Source organism: Podarcis liolepis (assembly GCF_965112155.1).
Source record: "Podarcis liolepis genome assembly, chromosome: 8".
In the NCBI taxonomy this organism is placed as follows: Eukaryota; Metazoa; Chordata; class Lepidosauria; order Squamata; family Lacertidae; genus Podarcis; species Podarcis liolepis.
The window spans coordinates 55,887,996-55,908,307 of NC_139560.1; the positions used below are offsets into that span (position 1 = coordinate 55,887,996).

General features: G+C 40.1%; 1 protein-coding gene across 5 annotated transcripts in view; it reads right to left on the minus strand.

Moving 5' to 3' along the window:
- Window positions 1–20,312, minus strand: part of MBP (myelin basic protein) — a 344,303-nt gene that overhangs the window by 9,390 nt on the left and 314,601 nt on the right. For all 5 annotated transcript variants that reach the window (XM_083518797.1, XM_083518796.1, XM_083518795.1 and 2 more), the window contains 3 exons: window positions 16,983–17,410; window positions 3,160–3,267; window positions 209–244 (listed from right to left, as the gene is read on the minus strand). In XM_083518797.1, the coding sequence (XP_083374923.1) occupies window positions 209–244; window positions 3,160–3,267; window positions 16,983–17,410 (572 nt within the window). The remainder of the gene's footprint in view (window positions 1–208; window positions 245–3,159; window positions 3,268–16,982; window positions 17,411–20,312) is intronic.

Sequence of the window (20,312 nt, forward strand, 5' to 3'; positions counted from 1 at the left end):
GCTATTAATTGCACGTCTCCCCTCTGCATTCACTATCCATGTATAAGACGACACCCAATTTTTGCCAATTTTTTAAAGCAAAAAGCATTGTCTTATACACAGAAAAATACAGTAAGTCATACTCTGTCAGGAGACATGACTCTTAGTCTTTGGCTTGCCGCAAGCTGATGGCCCATAATGTGAATCAATATCACATTTTCACACGTACCTTTCCATACAGGGGAGGAGTTGACCTGGGAGACACCTGAAAAACAACACAAAAGTAAGAGGAAAAGTAGGATCTGCAACAAAATGCTATGCAGTTGAGTTTTCAGGTCTGCTTCCAGATATGCCACTTCAGGGCCCCTCCTCCTGGGCTTTCCATTCTCTCCTCCCCCCGCCCCACCACCAATAGTCAGCAAGCATTCTGTGACCTCTGAGCATGCTCACTCTTCATTGGGCTGTTCCTGCCTCATTTTTTTAAATTCCTGAATTATTATTTTTTAAAAAAATAGTGCAACTCCTCAAGCCTGCTGATGCCTTCTTGTGCATAGGTTTTGCTGTTTTTGCTAGCAAAAGGGTTGAGTTTACTCTTAGCACCTTGTCTGCCTGATGCTGTGCTAAAAATGCTTCTTGGCTGCTCATTATGTGAAGATATTTGAGAAAGACTCCTGTGCTGTTCGATAAGAATTGACTTTTGTTCTTCAAACCCACAAACCCTGTTAAGATTCCTCAGAATGTAAATAAGCAATGCAAAAGAGGACCAGTTGCACGACCTTCATTAGACAACACTCTTGATCTGCCACTTTAATTACAAGCCTCATTCTTAATTCCAGCAACATTGCAAAGCTAGTTGCTGTTATTCTCACTCTGGTCCAACCAATGAATTCATGGTGGGCCTCAGCTTTGCACCCAGATTTATTAGATTCTTAGGAAGGAAGTGGATATTTTGGGAGCTGTGTAGCTACTGCAGAAAGCAACAGCCCTACATTTTTCTGTCTCTCAGTAATGTGAAGTGTAACAAGCCACATGAGACACTTTCAATACACTTTATGCACTTGTTACTTGTGTGTAGCATGATCTTCAGCTCTGCTCCGAAGCAAGGTCTCTCTCTTTTTTTTAAAAAAAGGAATCACATGTTGAGCATTGCTGTCTGCACATAGTCACCAGTGTGCTAGCCTGTGTATGTGCTTAATGGGATAGAGAGAGTTGGTTGTGTTGGTGTTGAGATGGCATGGGGTTCCTACATGTGAGGAGCCGCTCCCATGTTGGGCTTCCTGTATGCTCAACATGTGGTTGTTAAAAAGAAGAGGCTTGTTCACATGTTACATTGAACAAGTTTCTGTGTAAACTTGTTAGTTGTGCTGCTCAACTATTGCGCACACAGGCTGTACAGTTTGCATTTAAAGGCAAATCCATCAAATTCACATTTTACAAAACAATACGACAAACATAGCCATCCTATGAAGTTTGCACTTACCAGAACTTTGCAATGTAGTTCTCTAACCAACCAGTATTTACAAAGATGCATATATTATGGGAAAGTGTATATACAAATGCATTTATAATGCACTGAGTTAGGGAAAATTTCTTGCAAAAATGTGTACATTAGTCAAAACTGCACACAAAAACTGTGTTTATTAGGAGAAATTGGCACTAAAATATTGGTGAAGTTTCATGATGATTTTAGTTTGAAGATTGCTACAGAAACACAGAGAACTGAATTTAAGATTTGAAAAATGAGAGAGAACCAAAACTGACAGATCCTGCCATCCTACTCAGAAGTAAGTCCTATTGAATTCAATGTGGCTTGCTCCCAGGTAAGTGGGATTAGGAGTGAAGCCTAAATCAAATATGCAATGTAGGTTTGCTCCTACAACCTCTTCCCTGATTTGAATTTCTATCCCCGTTTTTCAGAGGCTCAGGGTGGGAATTAGCTTATTATTAAAAGAAAACTTTCAGATAAGCCCTCTGCTTATGTAGCTGCTGGGCTAGGCTTATAAGAGTGAGTCTGAGGGATTTGCAAATTTCTAAAAGATGAAAATGTTCTAGACATGAAGGGAAAAGGTGGGGAAAACCTCTTCTTAACAAAACCACCATATATTAAATACCACATGAGAAGCAAGGGACTTCCTGCTCCTCAGTGCTTATTAGTCTCTGGTAAAAATCCATATATTTGTTACAGCTCAGTGGTTTATGCAAGAGTTGAGTCCCAGATCCATGGCTCTGAAGGCTCCACAAGAAGTGAGCCACAACTCAAGATTGAAGTAATTTCTATAAATATTCATGTCAGTAACATTTGTCTCATTGGTATTGACACTGACACAGAATATTTCTATCCATTTTTGTTTCTATTTGAAAGAAGGGAGCAAGTCCGGATTACAGTATTGGATTTTTCCAAAGATTTCCATGTTAGAATGGAAAAATTCCAGTTTCAAAACTGAGGAAAACCCTCTTCTGCCTTGGAAGACTGTCTTTTGCCTTTCAATAGCCCTCAGACTGGTAATAAGCTGCATCTGCACACAGTTAGTTTGTTTGGGCATGTGACTTGCTCCAACATAGTGATTTGCTGCAGGAACAGCCAATTCTCATAAATGGTCTCTCCCCTTCAAAAAGGACCAGCTGTTCATCTTCAGTTCAGGAGAAGGTGCTACTGCCTCACATTCCCTTGAGTCTATAGAGTATGGCAGGCAAGGCTGGCTCTACCATTAGGCAGGCTGAGGCAGTTACCTCAAGTGACATATGCTTGGGTGTGGTGGCAAAGTGCCATAGGAGGAGAGCTGTCACATGGCTTGCCCTGTGACCTTCAAGCTAGCCTGCTGCTACCAGATGCTACAGTTCTGTTGCCAGTGTTGATTCAGTTGCCAATCTGACTGACTTCTGTTGGTAGAATTGGGAGGGGGGCCACCACCTTGTCCTGTGCCTCAGGCAGCAAAATACTGACAGGCTCCAGGTGAAGGAAATCTGTGAGCCCATAGAAATGCACACATAGCTGTGGATCAGGAGAGTGACTTCCAGTGCCCATCCCCTTACATGGTACACTGGATATAATTTTGTCTGCACTCCCTTTTAGCAGAGAAATTATCTTCGGGGCACTAGCTAGTTGGTGTGTATGTTTTAAAAAGTAAAGTAAGCATTTTTGTTTGGTGAAAGAATTACCAAGGTGAAATGGAAACTTACAATGTTCCTGAAGAAGTGGACTACTGGGTTCTCACCCACATACCGGCCATGAGATCTTGGATGAGGCAGGGAACTTACATGGCCAATTCTGGCAGCGTGATGATAATCCTGAAACAAAGGACAGGTTATGTTTGTAGACCAGCAAACAATCTGAAAGGAATTCGAGCACCCATTGGGGAATGATCAAACATTAAGATTCTTAAAACTCAAAGGAGAGATGATGGAGATGGAAACACACAGCAGAATACTTCCAGGAACCCTGAAGAAGGATGTGGAAGCAGGAACTCTCTACTTGTTCCCCACCAACTGTGCTTGAATATCCATTTAGTTATCCAGGCTTACCCTCCGTGAGTTTATCTATTCTCTTTTCCAAGGTAAGAAAATACCATGTGGCTGTTGCTACTCTTTAATTCCACAGCAGTGGAACACTTCAGGATGGTGCCAAATGAAATACAATACATTTACAGAGACCAGTGAATCCCTTGTGGAAGAGCATTTATCCTATCATTTTCACTCCTGCTTTGACTTCCCAGCCCTTTAAAAGCCATGCGTGGGAAGTAACGGCTGTTAATTCATATCAACATGTGAAGCTAAGTCACAGAGCTTTTCCATCTAGTGCAGGTCTGTCTACATTGCTCTGACCGGCAGTGGCTTTTCAGGGTTTGGGGCTGATGATCTCCAGAACTTACTACTTAAGATCCCTTTGGGTGAACATCCTAGAGGTGGCGCTTTCTGCATGTACACATGGAGAACTGTAACTTTCTGCATGTACACTTCATGTGGCCTGTAATGAAATTATGGTGCTGGGCTCTTGACATGTGTTTGAATAAAAAGGAGATGTTGCACAGAGGTCCTTGGTTAATGCAATTCCTAGCTGGTCAGTAATTAATGTGCTTTTGAAACGGAAATGTTTGTGTGTGATCATTAGGCTATTCTCTCCCTCTGAACTAAGCACAGATTCAGAAAACCACTTCGGGGTACCATTAAATTTGATGTGTACTAATCAGTGCATTTAAGATTGCAGCCATTAGTAGCAGTGTTGGAGCAACAGAAGAAAAAAACAAAGAGCAAACTAAGTACAGTAATATACTTTATTGGATCAGCTAGTGCTACAGATCTTGATGCAAGCTTTCAACTTACACAGAAATCTTCTTTAGATATTAATGTTCTTATTAAAAAAACTAAAGCAAATAAAATATGAAATTAAAGGTGATGTTAACCAAGTCATGCTGAATGATTTTTTAAAAAAATCATAATTTTATATAAACATAAATATATATTTATATAAACAGAAAATGGGTTACAAATCTTGTTGAAGGGGCTTATCAAGGAAGCATTTTTTTTCAAAAAAAAGCAAGATGCATGAAAAATGTTCAGCAAGAAAACAGATGCATCTTTCTAGAGCCACAAATCTCAGGTGTCATTAAGACCTTGTAATGCAAAAAGAGCAACTAATGCTATTGCGTTAGGGGTAGTTAAATGTGTCAAAGTAATCTTAGTGCTTTTTTGGATTGCATTCCTTGCATTTGTAACCAATTTTGCCCTCTAAATATCTTAGAATTAGCTACCTTTCCATTCCTCCTCATGGTGAATTCTGTGTAACTTGAAAGCTCCCATCGTCCTACACTCACGGAAGTCCTGATAGTGCTGTCATGTCTTTCAAAAGTACCGTGAGACGCAGCCCTGAGATACTAGGTAAAATAAGGTTCAATAAGCACTACATTTTATATATGAAAATATATACATTCTGGAATATCAGTGTTATGCACTATGTCTGCTAATAGGAAAATGTGCATGCACTTACCTTCTTACAGTAGCATGGTAGCCTAAATCAGATGTTGTGTATAGTATCTGAATATTTCATTCTCACTTCTGTTGCTAATCATTTCTAACAAATTCCTTGCCATTAAGCATCTCAGTTGCAAGCCAGGAGGAGGACATATATTTCACAAGGATGCACACTAAAAGACTGTTCACAAAGTAGTCTGAGATTCCACATGCCATTTGTATTTTTCTGTATCTTTTTAGCTTGGTAATTTCCTCTCTGTGGAGTTTTGGGATGGGTCACAAAGCCAAAAGGAGCACAACTTAATATTTCAGTTAAATTTCCACATTTTTTCCTGTCTTAGCCTGAAGTCCCAGAAGTATATGCCAGATTCATTCATATACGGTATATATTCAACCTGGTATGTGCCAAAAGGCAGTTGCTGGATGTATCAGCATAATCTGAAAGGGTTAACTTCAAATTCTTTTGAGATGAGTTGGCCTTTGAAAAACCCATTGTGTGCATTAATGGAAATCGGTAAATCTGGGCTTCTTTTGCTTTTTAAATGTTGTCATGGCAATTCCTTTATATTTCTGCAGCTGAGACACCTAGATAGCTTAAAAAAAATTCCCAAGATGCCAAAAAGCATGCATGCATGCCCCGTGTTGCTTGCCTTTTTGTTTGAGCTATGTGCAAAAAAACCTGCAGCTTGTCTGTTAGACTGCAGTTGATAAAGGACTTGCCAAATAAATGAATATCCTAGCCTTCCCTCCATTTCCCTCCCCCTATAATGTTGTTCCTCCTAAGGATTATACTGACACAGAAACACACACTTTTTTTCCAAATGCCATGCTGTTAGGATGATCACTTGTGCACCAGAAGAAGAAGAAGAAATGAGAACACAGTTGCATCTCATTGGTATATGTTAATTTATATGTATAGCTGCAACTTTTGAGCTAATGGCTAGAATTTAAATAGAAATACAGAATTTCTCACCACAGAGAGGAAGAACCTGATAAGGTGGCTGGTCTGCCTGCTCACTCTACTGACCAGGTGCTAACTGTTGAGGGAATCTTCAAGGCACTTTCTTTTCCTTCTTTGTGTTCCTTATCTTTAAACTCAACTTGGACTGGACATCCATTCAAACAGAGGACTGCCCTCTATAAACTAACCACATGGCCACCGCTCATACTGTAGGCCCTTTTTTCAGCTTGTTCTATTAGGTTTGCTCTAAATCCATGTTGTATGCATGCATTTATATACTAGAATAAGAGAGTCATTGGCTGTCGTGTGAATTCTGCCCATTCCCCAGCTTTGCTTTCCCCAGTTGGCACTTGCATTTTCATTCTTACGGTTTGCTACATTCAGTTTCAAAGTCACACTTTTACAGAATTAACACAAACACAAAAGACTGAAATGTAACTACTGATGTTTTTTATACCAACACTTTTTATTTTGCACGGACTATACACACGTGGCTGTGTTATCTGAAAATTACAGATTTGTTTCAATCCTGTCTTTTAGTTAACTGAAGATGCCATCCAGCCACTCTTCACCCACCTCTCCTGCCTGAGCCACATTAAGCACAGAAATTTCCTGCCAGTGACGCTCTGTTCTCAATGGCACTCATCTTGTGGACTGAGAGACTAAAGGACCTGTTAAGTATGGAAGTTGTTTTTCCTAAGCCACCACACCGAATATCATCATAGCTTTTAGCATAAAGTTTTCAACAGAATGTGTTTTATGATCAGGTTCAGACATCAAAACAAACCCAGTAGGCAACTAGCCGCATGCTTAGGAATGGAAGAAGAGCCTCGCAATCAAATCATAGAATCATAGAGTTGGAAGAGACCACAAGGGCCATCGAGTCCAACCCCCTGCCAAGCAGGAAACACCATCAGAGCACTCCTGACATATGGTTGTCAAGCCTCTGCTTAAAGACCTCCAAAGAAGGAGACTCCACCACACTCCTTGGCAGCAAATTCCACTGTCGAACAGCTCTTACTGTCAGGAAGTTCTTCCTAATGTTTAGGTGGAATCTTCTTTCTTGTAGTTTGGATCCATTGCTCCGTGTCCGCTTCTCTGGAGCTGAAGGTTCATCGACTCGTGGATCCTTTCACACAGTGGTTACCGGCTGCTCACAAGTCGAGGATGTTTACAATATCACAAGCCAATGACAAGTGGAATGTGTGCCTGTGGTTGTAGTGAACTAAGACCTCGGAGCAGACATGTTGAAAGTAATGAGCCTAAGTCAGTCATGTTTATTAACTTTAATGAGTCTCCTCTGAGTAAGTCTAGCATTGAATACCACCCTGTATTTTTAATGATACAAAAAAGATTTTTTTAAAATAAAAAAAATCCAATGGGAAACTATTTCTTTAGAAATATATGAGAGACAATAGGACAATCCCCTGCCCTAGTTCTTGTTACTAAGCAACAAGAATTGCCAAGGCAACCAGGCAGGCACAGGTGAATGAAAGCTAATATTTAAGAGGAATTGAGTGGTGGGGTGACTCCACACTCTTATTAAATGTCAGTGAAGGAACTATCAGACTGGGGAAGAAAGTAAGTGTCATACCACATTGTTTTATCCTTTCCTTTTTTTACTTTCATCCCATCCGTCTGGCAGTGCCAGAGGCCTACCTGTCAATTTCTTCTGGGAACTGATACATGAACTTGAAATGCAGCAACAGGCTGCTGCTATCCTGTGGAATGGCTCCTGACATCAGAAACCTGTAGCATTTCCTCCATTGCCAATGTGAAACAGAACTTCTCTGTCAGGTAGACATGTTACAAATGTAGTTGGACTATATTTCAAGGCACAACATGGCTCGCCTTCATTTCAATGGCTTGATTCTGTTCCTTGGCACATACATACCAACATATACCACTCCGGCTACAACGCAGAAGGAGCTACAATCTAACACTATGTTTTTCATCACATGGAAGGCCTACAGATCGTGGGGAAGCCTTGTAATGGTTGTATAGAGGATGGGATTTCAGTGGGTACAGCTTTTCATACCCTGCCTTTTCCTTCCAAAAGTGTCCTGTCTCATACCTTACTTTCTTTGCTACTGTTATCTCCACAGTTCAGAGTCGTCGTTTGCTGTTATAATTGTTAGTAATAATAGTAAAGTCTACTGACAGTCAGTAAAAATGTGGAAAATCAGTAACATCCTGACAGGAGAAGCTACAATTTCAGGAAGCTTGCAAAAAGTAGCTCTGTGTAAAAAAACCAACAAATCAAAAACAATATGAGTATATTGTTTCATTGCTGCTTTATATTTTCAAATCACTGGTCTAGAACAATGATTTTGACTACATGAAATCAGTTCTGGGTTATGACCTTTTTGTCTGTTGGTCAGTGACAATTGCTATATAAACATGATATAGCAATTCTATACTATACATTTATGTGGGTATCAGACCCTACATATGTAAAATCTTCCTCTGCCCTTAACTTAATATAGGCGTCTGAAAGGCAATTAACATGGGAAACAGAAACAATTTGCATTTGCTTCTTTCATTTTAAGGCATTGTTGAGGGATTTTGAACCAGCAGATGGCGTTTCCTAGTTACAATAAATGTACATCTAACAGAAAGGGAAATTTCAACACCTTTTTGAAGGTGATTTCCATACCTGTTATTAACAGTGTTCAATTGAGACTGACATACATAAACGTACAGTCATCTTGTGTGGCAAACTGCAGATGGATGGCATGAATTCGATGTGCATACTAACTGGAAAAGCCTTTAGATTCAGTAGTTGCAACAATAATTGCAATTTTAATTGGATAGGATCTCTTTTTTGCCTAGGGGTTCCTTGATGAGACTCTAATCAGAAGGTTAGATTCATATCATATTGCTAAATATATGGCCTTGCATGAAGGGAAATCTAGCCCATTGACTCTGGTGAAACACCATTTATAAACTATATAAACAGTACTAACTTAGAATAACCTAGGCATGAGGGAAGTTTTTGATTTCTTGCAAAAGAGGACAATTGTACTTCCACACTTGTTTGAGTACTGTGAGAAAAAGTTTGGTATGGGCTTCACAGTAGTTATTTAGAGGTGGTGTCAGGTAGCCAATACACACACTACATATTCAGGCAGACAGCAACGCGCCCATGAGTAGTTGAATGACAAATGTGCATATGTGGACTCCTATTATATCTATTATTAATGGTGTTCAGTTGTGATTAACATACATAAATGCAGTAAGCTCAGGGGAGGTGAAATAAGGAGGACAATAGGAACTGGGATTACACAACATGAAGAAAATATACTAAATGAAAGGTTCTGAAAACCCAACAACAAACAACCTATCATGCTAAGTTTTTTATGAGTCCAGTTCAGTAAGGAATTTTATTTATTTATTAAATTAATATACCACCTTTATCTTCCAAGGATCTCAAGATGGTGTCCATGGTTCTCAGCTCCCCTATGTCATTATCACAGCTACTCGTGAGGCAGCTTAGGCTAAGAGATGGTGACTGGCCCAAGGTCACCCAATGAGCTTCATGGCTGAGTGGGGATTTGAACCCTGCTCTCCTAGGTCCCTAGTCCAACACTCTAGCCATGATGCCATGCATGTGGAATGGGTTCACAACGTGGGAAACAGCTACATTAGTAACACAACTCCCCATGGACCAATTTACAGGGCTTTTGAGTGGTCAGCCAAGCAGGATTTGGAAGCCACATAATATGTCCTTCCCATATCAATGTTTTATCTAAATGTTACCTAGTGTGGCATGGAGCCAAGTCACAGGTACGGCAGGTCATTGACTGTTGCCGCCTCTTGCAGCAACAGAAAACATTTAAAAACATGCATTGATGGTTTCTACTTATTTTCAAGTTCTGTCTAAAAGGTGTGGTTAAAAAGAAGGCTTGCTTTCCAGCTCATTTGCTTATGAGCTGTCAGTGCAGACCCAAACTCAGTTTTATAATATATCCTTCTAAGCGGCTTTGTTTGCACAAACAATATTATATGCATTGATGGAACAAGGTCCTATTCACCTGAAAAAGCAACCTGTGTTTTAGACAGCCAAGCTTAATTCTGACCATCTTCCAAGTAAATTTACTCAGATGTTGACCTTAGAATCTTTTAAAACACAGCTTCAGCTTAGGTATTGGGAATTAGCATTCAGGGCAGAGCAGAAAAAAATCACGCCATCATAGAGTTTAATAATTAACAGCAGCCATACCATTAGTGCTACATTCTAAGCCAAATGTTACCTTTAACTAGCAGATATATTGACACAGCCTCTGTTACTGTGATCCAAATGTGGAAGTAAAAACATTTCTTTCAGTGTTTTTCTTCATCCCACTTTGGGCTGGAGAAATGTCTGCAGTATTGTACATCGATTAGTCGCTTATTTAGCATGTTGCAGTGGTTGTTTATAGGTATATAAAAATCAAAGAAACAGAGAGAACTGATTGAAAATGTGTTTGCATACAACAAAGCGAAGCCTGATTTACATCATAGCTTAATTAACAGCATGGCTTAATGAAAACATGACCTTATGAATCTTTGTCTTCTTCCTTTTTTTACCAACAGAGCAACTACTTTCCTTATTAGAGAGTAAGCAGAATTGTATCATCTAGCGGTAAAAAACCCCTGCTCTGCCTAGTCTGTCCATTTGGCGCATATGCTTAATATTTCCCTGGGGTGAGTTCTACATTTTCTTCCTTCATCAATTTGAATGCTATTTAATATGTGAATGCCCAAATGGCAATTCAAAAAGGGAATCTTTGTGAAAAAATACTCCTTGCTTATTGGGAGCTTATTATTTCTCTTGCGTAAAGACAAAGAAAAGCTTCCCAGAGAACATTTTGGCACCTGCAGACTAACGAGTTAATCCTCTTGCCTACGCTTCTTATGTGCTGATCCATGGTCCACTCAGTGGGAAAACTGCATGCATCCTTAACTCTCCCAATGAAATTAAAGGCGATAAAATCTGGTTAGAGTTCACTTTAGCATAGAGCAGGGGTGTACATTTTTTCCATCAAGGGCATTCCCCTGGATATGTGCTGGGTATAAGCTAGCAGTGAGCAAGACCAGAGACAAAAGTGAGTGGGACCTCTCCTTTACTCTCTTTTCTGTCTCCCCCTTTTCTCCTTCTCTCTCTCTCCTTCTGATATCCTTTCTTGCTTTCTACCTCTTCCAAGGGATGGGCTGATTATTCTTGCTAGAGAGTGTAGGAGCCAACTCCCAGTGGCTGAGGTCCCTTTGGCCTTCCCAATAAAATATTTGAGCCCCCCTGCAAGTTGATAGGCATTGCCATTCAAATGGTGTGCATGTGCTTACCTGCCCCCCATATTTTATTCACTCCAGCTTTAAATCCCTGTATCCTTCAAGCACTTTGATAAACAATTCAAGTCACAATACAGTATATAAAGATGGTTAGGTTCAGATGTTAATGTTTAAGTTTAAATAATTAGTGCACCACTTAACAGTGTGAAAGCTATTTAATAAATGCATTACCAATGTTCAAGAGTAGACAAAGGTCAAATATTGAAACAAAATCATGTCGTGTTACAGACTCTAGGAAGCTAGTACCATCAATTATATATTTTACAATGCTACAATTTATACAACAGTTGTACAAAACAGTAGGTATGACATGATTTCCCTAGACACAACAAAGACTTGTAAAAAGGAAAAAAAAATCACAATACATAATTTCCTTCAGACTACTAGATAGACGCATTGAAATACTCTTAATTAAGTGTGAAAAATACAAGTTATTATTGGTGTGGCTAATTTTCCCTATAGGTTTCATATGCAAAACATTTCATACATATTAAGAGCATGGTCTGGTTCTGACCATCACATCTCAGTTTATCAAGTTGAGATATGCATGAACTTGAGCCTTTTACTCTCACACAGAACCCCTTTGCAACCCCATGCAAAGTCATGATAAAGCCAGGAAATCTCTTAATTAAGCCATGATTTAAGATTTTAGATTGTTCCAAAATTGGTAACCATAGTTTTCCAGTTCTGATGAAATGGTGAACTATTATTTATTAGAGACTTCCTAGTTTAATAGTGGCTTGCTATAGTGGGGTCCTGTTCTTGAACATAAGGCACCTGCATATTTCAGCTTAGAAAGATGAAATTGATTAATGCCTGTAACATTCAGACATGTTTTCATTCAAATTAGGAGAAACTTATGATTCTTTAAATAAACATACTTTTTTGCTGTTTCGATTCCTGCTCAATTTTATACCAAGCAGACACTATTTCACCATTTTCTTTAATGATCAACTATTTCAACTGGTCTCAGAAGCTCCAGACCCATCTCTTGGTTTTATATGCTGGGATGCAGCATTAGAAGCAAAGCAAAGCAAAACGAACAAAAAGTCCTTCCTGGGTTAAAAAAATCCTGACCTAGATGGTGCTATGTTCATAGAAGGTGCTGAAGGTACTCCTTTCAGAAAATTGATGCAAAATAAATACAAATGAATCTGCATCTTCAGCAGGGTTTCTCCAGACCAGTGCTTGTGTTGTGGTTTGTTGTGGTTTTTTAATCGAATCACTCCCAGTTCTGTAAACCTTATTATTGCCCCATTTTTCTTGTGTCTGATGCCTTATCTCTCTCCATCATTGGGGGTTGCCTTAAACTTCAGTGGAGATTCATTCCAAGGAAGTGTATGCTCAAGTCATTGCTTTATAGTGTGGTGAATGTTATCTACAGCTTGATTGCAAGGTTTTATGCAGTATCTTATAATATGCCCTTCAGAAGGCTGTATTGACAGCCAGATTGACAGCTGCGCCAATGCAACAACCCCAAATCAGGCTCCCTGGATTCAGTGTTGCAGAAGCATCACACTGGCAATCTCTACCTCGGCTAGACCAGTGGAAATGTTTAGGACCATCCCCTGTGTTAGATCAAGGGTTAAAACTGATCGAAGAATTATTTATGGCTAGTTAGTACTTGGTAAGGAAACATCAGAAAGTAGGAACCGTGAAGGGAAGAACAGGTGCTATAGCTGGAAATAATATGCAATAGCTTGAAGATGTAATTACAAATTAAAAAACATTCTCAGTCTGATGAGGGAATTGGAACAAACTAGATACAATTTAGGCATAACTGCCTAATGCATCTGTTGAGTACGTATTTAAGCATGTTCTACCACAATGTGTACTAATTGTGACCCTAAACCTGGAAAATACTTAAGTGGCTGATAAATTTACTTTGGCACTAGATCTAATGGATTTTCCCTAATATATATTGGGTTTTGCAATTCTGAAAACTGTAATATTTCAGAGTACAGATTGTTATGTTTGAAAACAGACAGGCTTTTAATTAGCTTACATATAACAGTGCTGGAAAACATCCCTTTAAAAGTCCACAATTTGTCTAGTAGTTATTTGCTACCTCAACAAAGGCTGGACTAATTGGATTATACAACAGGGCTGTGACTGCAAGTTTGTTTTTAATGCTGCAACTACTTGTCTTGTACCAAGAGAAGTACCACCAGAGAGACTCACTTGAAGTTAAGTCAAGTGTCAAGTTTTGCCTAATTTTAAATGAGAATAATTTAATCAAGATCTGTTCACAATTCATTTCTGTATACGTATGTGTGCATTGCACATGAATCCACCAACTTGCACATACAGATAGATAGATGGTGCATGGGTACTAACCATGGGAACACAGGTGACATGTTTTCTGCCACAAAGGAGAGACAATATAGCCATACATTCATATTGGTACATTTTATTTTTCTCCCACCCTTTCCTGATGTATCACAAATACCAGAGCAATGGAGAACCTGTCTTTTGAGAGGGTAGGCAGGGGAGGCGAAAACAAGACCGGCATTCTTCTATTTTCCCCTTCCTCCTCCTCTCTTTAAACAAAGGGGAGCGTTATTCACGCATGTATTCTTCACCCATGGATGTTAATAAGAAAAGAATATGCCTCCACAAGGAATTCACCATGCTCTCTGCCTGAATGTCAGTGCTTTTTCTGGACAAAAAGATGTTTGTGTTTGCTGCATTCCGACACGAGTGTGGGCAGATCAGATATACGAACCAGCTCCGCAGGACGGGGAAAGGAGGCTGGAACAACGCCCTGACCATTACCCCAGCTCCTGTTACATAATTAGTTGGAGCTTTGGGAATCCGTACCAATGGACCCTAGGGAGCATATCCTCTAAGTCTGGGAAAAGACCTCTTCCATTATCTCCTTACCCTGCATCTTTATATTCCTTTCCATGTACCTAAGTTCTACATTGTCGCATGTTTACCATGTTGGCTTGGTGCACACTCAAAGGCAGGGTTATCAGCAGCTACATTCAGTTGGTGATAATTCCTGTCTCTGGCAAAGATACTCTTTGAGTGTGTGATGAAGTATATTTGCAGGGTTTAGTTTCTGTGTCTGCCTCAGCTTTTTTTTAATTTTTATTTTTAAAAAACCTTTTTCTAGACACTTTCAAAGTGCATCAGTGTTTGTTTTACTATTACACACAATAATTAGCAATCATTATGTTTTTAAATACAGGGAGGAAAAACATATACCTACATTTCCAGCAACTTTGACATAATAATGAAGTAACAATTCTTATCTGAAACCCATACTATTCAAGACGATTGAATGACACTAATAACTTTATGCTTTCCTTAAAAACACACATGCACGGCTAGTATTAACAAATATTTGTGGCACTTGCTGAGTTAACTTCCAGCATTGAAAGTCTCCTGGAATGAATTCCCAGGAGATATTGTTCATTACCAGCATTATTATTTCTGAGAGCACAATGTTGTCACACAATGGCACAGCCAGTTCTTCACTGACTGACCAAGATATATGCAAGTCAACATTTAAAAATCAGTTGTTCTGTTGCAGTTAAATAGTATTTGGAATAATTCATAACCTTTTATTTTTGTTCCGTAGGCACTGGACTATGAGTTATGCAGATTTAAATGTACCAGTTGTGGCAGTGAAAATCTACAGCAGTGTGCTAGGATCAACAATACAAAAGATGATTTTTCACATGAGAGTGTCTATCTATATGCAACTCCACTCCTAACAGACAAATAGATTTCACAATTATAGCTAAATACAGAAATATCCACAGTCTGAACCAGATGTAAATCACTTATCACCAAATGCTTGAAATGAATACTTTTGAATCACTTACATTTCAGAACATGTAGTGACTGCTTATTGTAGGTGCGGGTTCATCCCTTAGTGATCTCCTAATCTATGGGAAATAGTGTCTTCGTGCTATACCTGTCAGTTTTGTGACATCACAACATTTCAATTTCAGTTTGAGCCAGATTTGAGCTAGTTGGCCATCAAGGGCAATACTATCATGATGCAAACTCCCTTAGAAATTGAGCTAAACTGAACTAAAGCCAACTATACTTGCTTGGCTATTTTTTTACAATTGCTGCCAACTTTCTGTTAAGTGACTTTTCCAGGACTGGAGAGTGAAGCAAATCAATACTTTAATTTAAAAAGAGAGTATGGAATGTCTCACCTTTTGGACCAACTACTAGCCCAAGTACCAGTATCAGTGACTACTACCAACCAAGAAGCTCATGACTTTTTTGATCTGCCTCATGGTCTCTGATCAATGCTAAAGCATTTAAGAACTAGGTGCACTGCAATGGGTTTTTTAAAAAAAGTTTTATTAAAATATTCTGAAACAAAAGGGGAAAAAAAAACTAGAGTCAAGGGGCAAGTGCTTGAGAATGTAAAAAAGACACCTTTCTTTATAGGCAGAGCAAAATCAAGTGTGAACTTTGCCTCAGGGTGGATGGAAGAGAGAAAGCGCATCAGCACTTAATAACAACGACTTCTCTTGCAGCAGCAGCTGAAGCTACCTTATACCCAGTCAGGTCAATGGTCTCTCTGGCTCAATAATGTCTACATAAGGTAGTTGCTCTGCAGAGGTCTTTCCTAGCCATACCTTGAAGATGCTGAGGATTGAACCAGAGATCTTCTAAATGCCATGCTCTACCACTGACCCTCTGTCCCTTACACCCAGAGAAGTTTTTAACTCTTCAAAATTATTTGCCAGATCAAAAATGTTAGTTATAAAAATACAAAATATAACAGCCAGTAGCCAAATAGTTTAGCAAACACTGCAATGATACATTAACAGCAGTGAAGGAACTGGTTTCCCTTCTTCAAATGTGTGTACCATTCTCCTGCTTCATTCCACTTCTTATCTTTCGAACAGTACACAATTATATGTGTGCATTGGCAGTGCTTTTGCTACTGACATCCCCCAAACTAGCTGAAAAGTATTTTCCTCTATTAAGGCAGCACTTCTATACACATTTGCCTAGACATGCACAGATTTGCACTGCGAACCTTCAAACATTCATCCATGAAAAAGCACAAGTTAATACAGATGTGGTCCGATCTTGTCACAATTCCTGCGTTCTGTTTTGTTTCTCTCATCAGAAAAGAAACAAAAGGCATTAGGGTTGGTGAGCTGTCCCCTGGTTTCACAAAGCTTCGTGTTAGTCTCACGACACAGCCTGGGGTTACAAATGCCATCAAGAGTCATAAACAGACATGAAGCCAACAGACGTTAAACTAAAGTCAGTGTCTATAAAGCTATCACAGAGCTGCTGTAAACAATTGTCTTTCTGTGACTCCTTTCCAGTCAGATTTTGAGAAACATTGCAAGGAAAATATCACTGATGGGGAGGAAAAAATTCAAAAGAACACCAAGCCTTTTCCCACCATAGGTACTACTTACAACCAGTTAACAACAAATCTCCCCAAGGGAGCCTCAGAGCATCACATCCTGATGTAAAAATAATCTCAGCATTAAGTTAGAAGAGGATTAGGGGTAATTAGAAGTTCAGGTCAATTTAAAAGGGGACTGTCTGTAGTAACATTCTCTAATGCATTATTTCTAAAATTGTCATAACAGCCAATTATCACATTAGAAATGGATAAACACAATTCTGAAGGCTAAGTCAACTGTTGCTCTACGGAGGTTATTGCGTTCTCTTGAGTTTCCTCCCACCCATCCTTTTACAATTCTTGACTTCATTGCAGCTATTCTGTTCTCCTTTCCTCTGAGCTCACCTTGCCCCTCCGGGGATAATGTTTGTCACCTCCAAAGAATCTGCCCAGTGAGTCAAGTAGACCCGGTTCCCTGTATCTTCTGGGGGATCCATGTCTAGCATGGTCTATTGTACTTGCAGTTGCAAGTTTGGATCCATGCCGGAAAGAGGAGCGTTTCTGTGAAGCCATCAAATCCGAGTTCTCAGAAGCTGCTGCACTGTCTTCCTGAATGGTCTGTAGCTCATCTGATTCAGAGGGCCGGTCTTTGAAGGTGTTGTCTTCTCTCCCTGGGGCATCTCGGGAAAAGAGGCGGACCAAATGGGGACGACCAGTCGTGTCAGCTGGGTTGGCCTCCTTCCAGGCATTCTTTGGGTCTGCTGCGCCCTTGGAGTCTGTCACCGCTGTGCTCTTAGAGGAGGTCCCATTGTTCTGGTTCACATCTGCCTCTCCTGCAAACAACAAGGATGAGATATGAATGCAGGCCTCTGAAAAACAGAGAGCTGGAACAATGCAGCTTTCTTCCCCTTGCCTTGGGTTTGCTGCTTCACACAAAGTCCATAGATTATGTGCAGTTGCAACAGAACTGCCTTCTACCAGCTCCAGTACAGATATATTAATTTTTATCAGAATATAGCAGGGAAGAAGAGTTGTCAGGCTGGTGCATGCCTATTTTATTTACTGAAACCTGTATTTGGAAGAAAGGCAAAGGTCTTTAGTTGTTAACAAGATAGGGCACCCTTTTGCTTTGCCTGTTTTTGCAGGAGAGTATCAGAACAAATTTGTAATGACTGATAACCTAACGTTTAGGCTACACAAGCGTAAGTGTAAATGTATCCTCTAAACAGCTATGTTAGGTTCTGGACCATGATAATCCTGCAAAACTATCTGGGAAAATCTACACTGGCTGACTAGTCATTTCTGGGTCCTATTTATGGCGCTGGTGCTTTAAAGTCCCAAATGGCTTAGGACCCAAATACCTGAAGGACCCCCTCTTTGCATACCAGGCTGCCCAGGTATTAAGATCCTCTGGAGAGATCCTGCTTCAAACACCCTCTTTAGTAGAGATATACTAAGTGTTCACACAGGGCCTTTTTTGTGGCAGCACCCTGACTTTGGAATACCCTCACTGGTACTGACACTGCAAGCTTGCTATTTGCCCTGGCATTTTAGGTTGCAGGGTTTTTTTCCAGGTGAGGTGATTTCTATTTTTAGTTTTGCTTTTTGTCATATATTATACTTACCTGTTGCTTTAAAATTGTATTTATATCTGGTTATTCAAACATTTGTACAGACCCTAGAGTCTTCTGATGATAGACATTAAGTAACATTTTAAATAAGCAAATATGCATCTTCACTATCCAGCCTAACTTGCAATGATGAGAAATAATTACATGGACAGATTTCATTTGAGGGGGAGTCTTATTAGCAAATCTACTCTGGCATAACTGTTTACTATAGGCATAACTAGAGGAAAAAGAGATTCACCACCTTTTGCGGGGGGGGGGGGGACGGGACGACGACTGTTCACACATGTACAAAAAAGTGGTACTCGGTCCTCATATGACCTGTCTGGAATTGACACGTGTTTTGCACAAGCAATCACATCACCACTGGTGCAGAAAAGAGCAAGCGTAACAATGAGGAAGTTGGAGCAACTTAAAAAGTTTGGGGCTTTTTGTTTAGGGAAAAAAAGGGGAATTCCACAATACTAGAACCCAGGGTCATCCAATGAAAATGAATGGTGGGTGATTCATGACAAATGGTACACTCCTTCCCGTCATGCATGATTTATGCTCCCCTAAGATGCAGAGATGGCCACCAACTTGGACCATTTTGAAAGGGGATTCAATAAACCCATCGATCCCTACTTCAACCAGAGGATCCAGGATCAGAGGACAGCAGTGGGAGAGGGCCGTTGCACTCATGTCTTGCTTGAAAGCTTCGCCATGGCATCTGGTTGAATGCTGCACTGGACAGGCCTTTGTCTGGATCCAGCCAGGTTCTTCTTATGAGCCCAAAGTATAGAGAATTTCAAGGTCCTCTGCCAGTCTCAGAATATTGCTACTGTTGGTGACAGGTGCTCCGTGCCAGGAAGAATGTTCCAAGGCCGGGACATGTGCTCTGGCGGAACTAGAGCAGAGATAGAGAGCCACGGTGGCAGACAGTGTTTTAAAACTGATGCAGAAGGAACAGGCAGAAGGTGGAGGAACTGAGAGGAAAGCTGCGCTGGATGAAGCAAACAGAACAGCTTTCTGATCTCTCTGTCACGTTTTCTGTTGGGGATTATGCCTTGCTGCTAGCAGACTGCCAGAGATTCCAACAGCATCTCATCACTTCTGGTAATCCCTGTCGCAACCCTTGTGTTCATATTTTGTTGCCATTGACACATATGCACGCACTATTCCTTTTCCTGAAACTGCAGCTTTTTAAAAATTTGCAACCAAGTTTTTCTTTTCTTTAAGGGAGGGGGGAATTTGAGTACTTTTGCATTTGAATGCATGCCCCCCCCCCCGCTTGCTTGGACTGTCTGCAGGGTCTGAGCTCAGTCATACCTGCTTTGCCTCAGTGACAGGGATAACAGTTTCCAAAGAAACCCATGAATGTAATTAAAAACGGAAAAGGGCTGTGTTTAGTAGCAACATTTCTGTTGCTTGTCTGGACTTTAGCAACTTTGTCGCTGACTGTGGAGATGTAAAGAGGTCGATCCCTTGCCATTCTGTGAAAATGTTGCTGCCCCAAGACTTTTTGAGATTGGAATTAAATCAGATATTAATTCCTGCATAAAGACCCTGTGAGCAACCAACACAATATAAGGAATTTTATTCATCAACACTGGCAAGATTCTATGCCATAATACACATTCATTCCAGGGTGGTGGGGGGAACGGACAGAACAATGAAGCTATTGTTTTTAATTAAATGCATTAACAAAACACCAGAGCATCTGCATGCTAATATTTTTACAACAGTTGTGCTTTGTGTCAGTGAATGCATTTATTTCTGGCTAACAAAGGAAAGCATTTGTGCCACAAAAGGAGCTTCTCCCAATACTAGATAGAACATCTTATGCCTTCCTTTAGTAAGGAAAATATGTATGGAGAGCTTTTATTCTCCTGCTCCCTATAGTGGAGTGTCACCGTTTTAAAAGGTACAGCACAACCATAGGTGTACTTACCTGCACTTGCAGAGTAGCAGAGATAAAATGATAAACTAAAAAGGAATAGATTTTGACCAGCCTGATTGATGGGAGGTTGGCAACACAAGGCCTCAGGCCTGCCAATACTTTCCCACTCAACGGCCACCACAATAACGTAGTAGCATGGGGACAAACGTGGTTCCAGTCTAGGTAAGA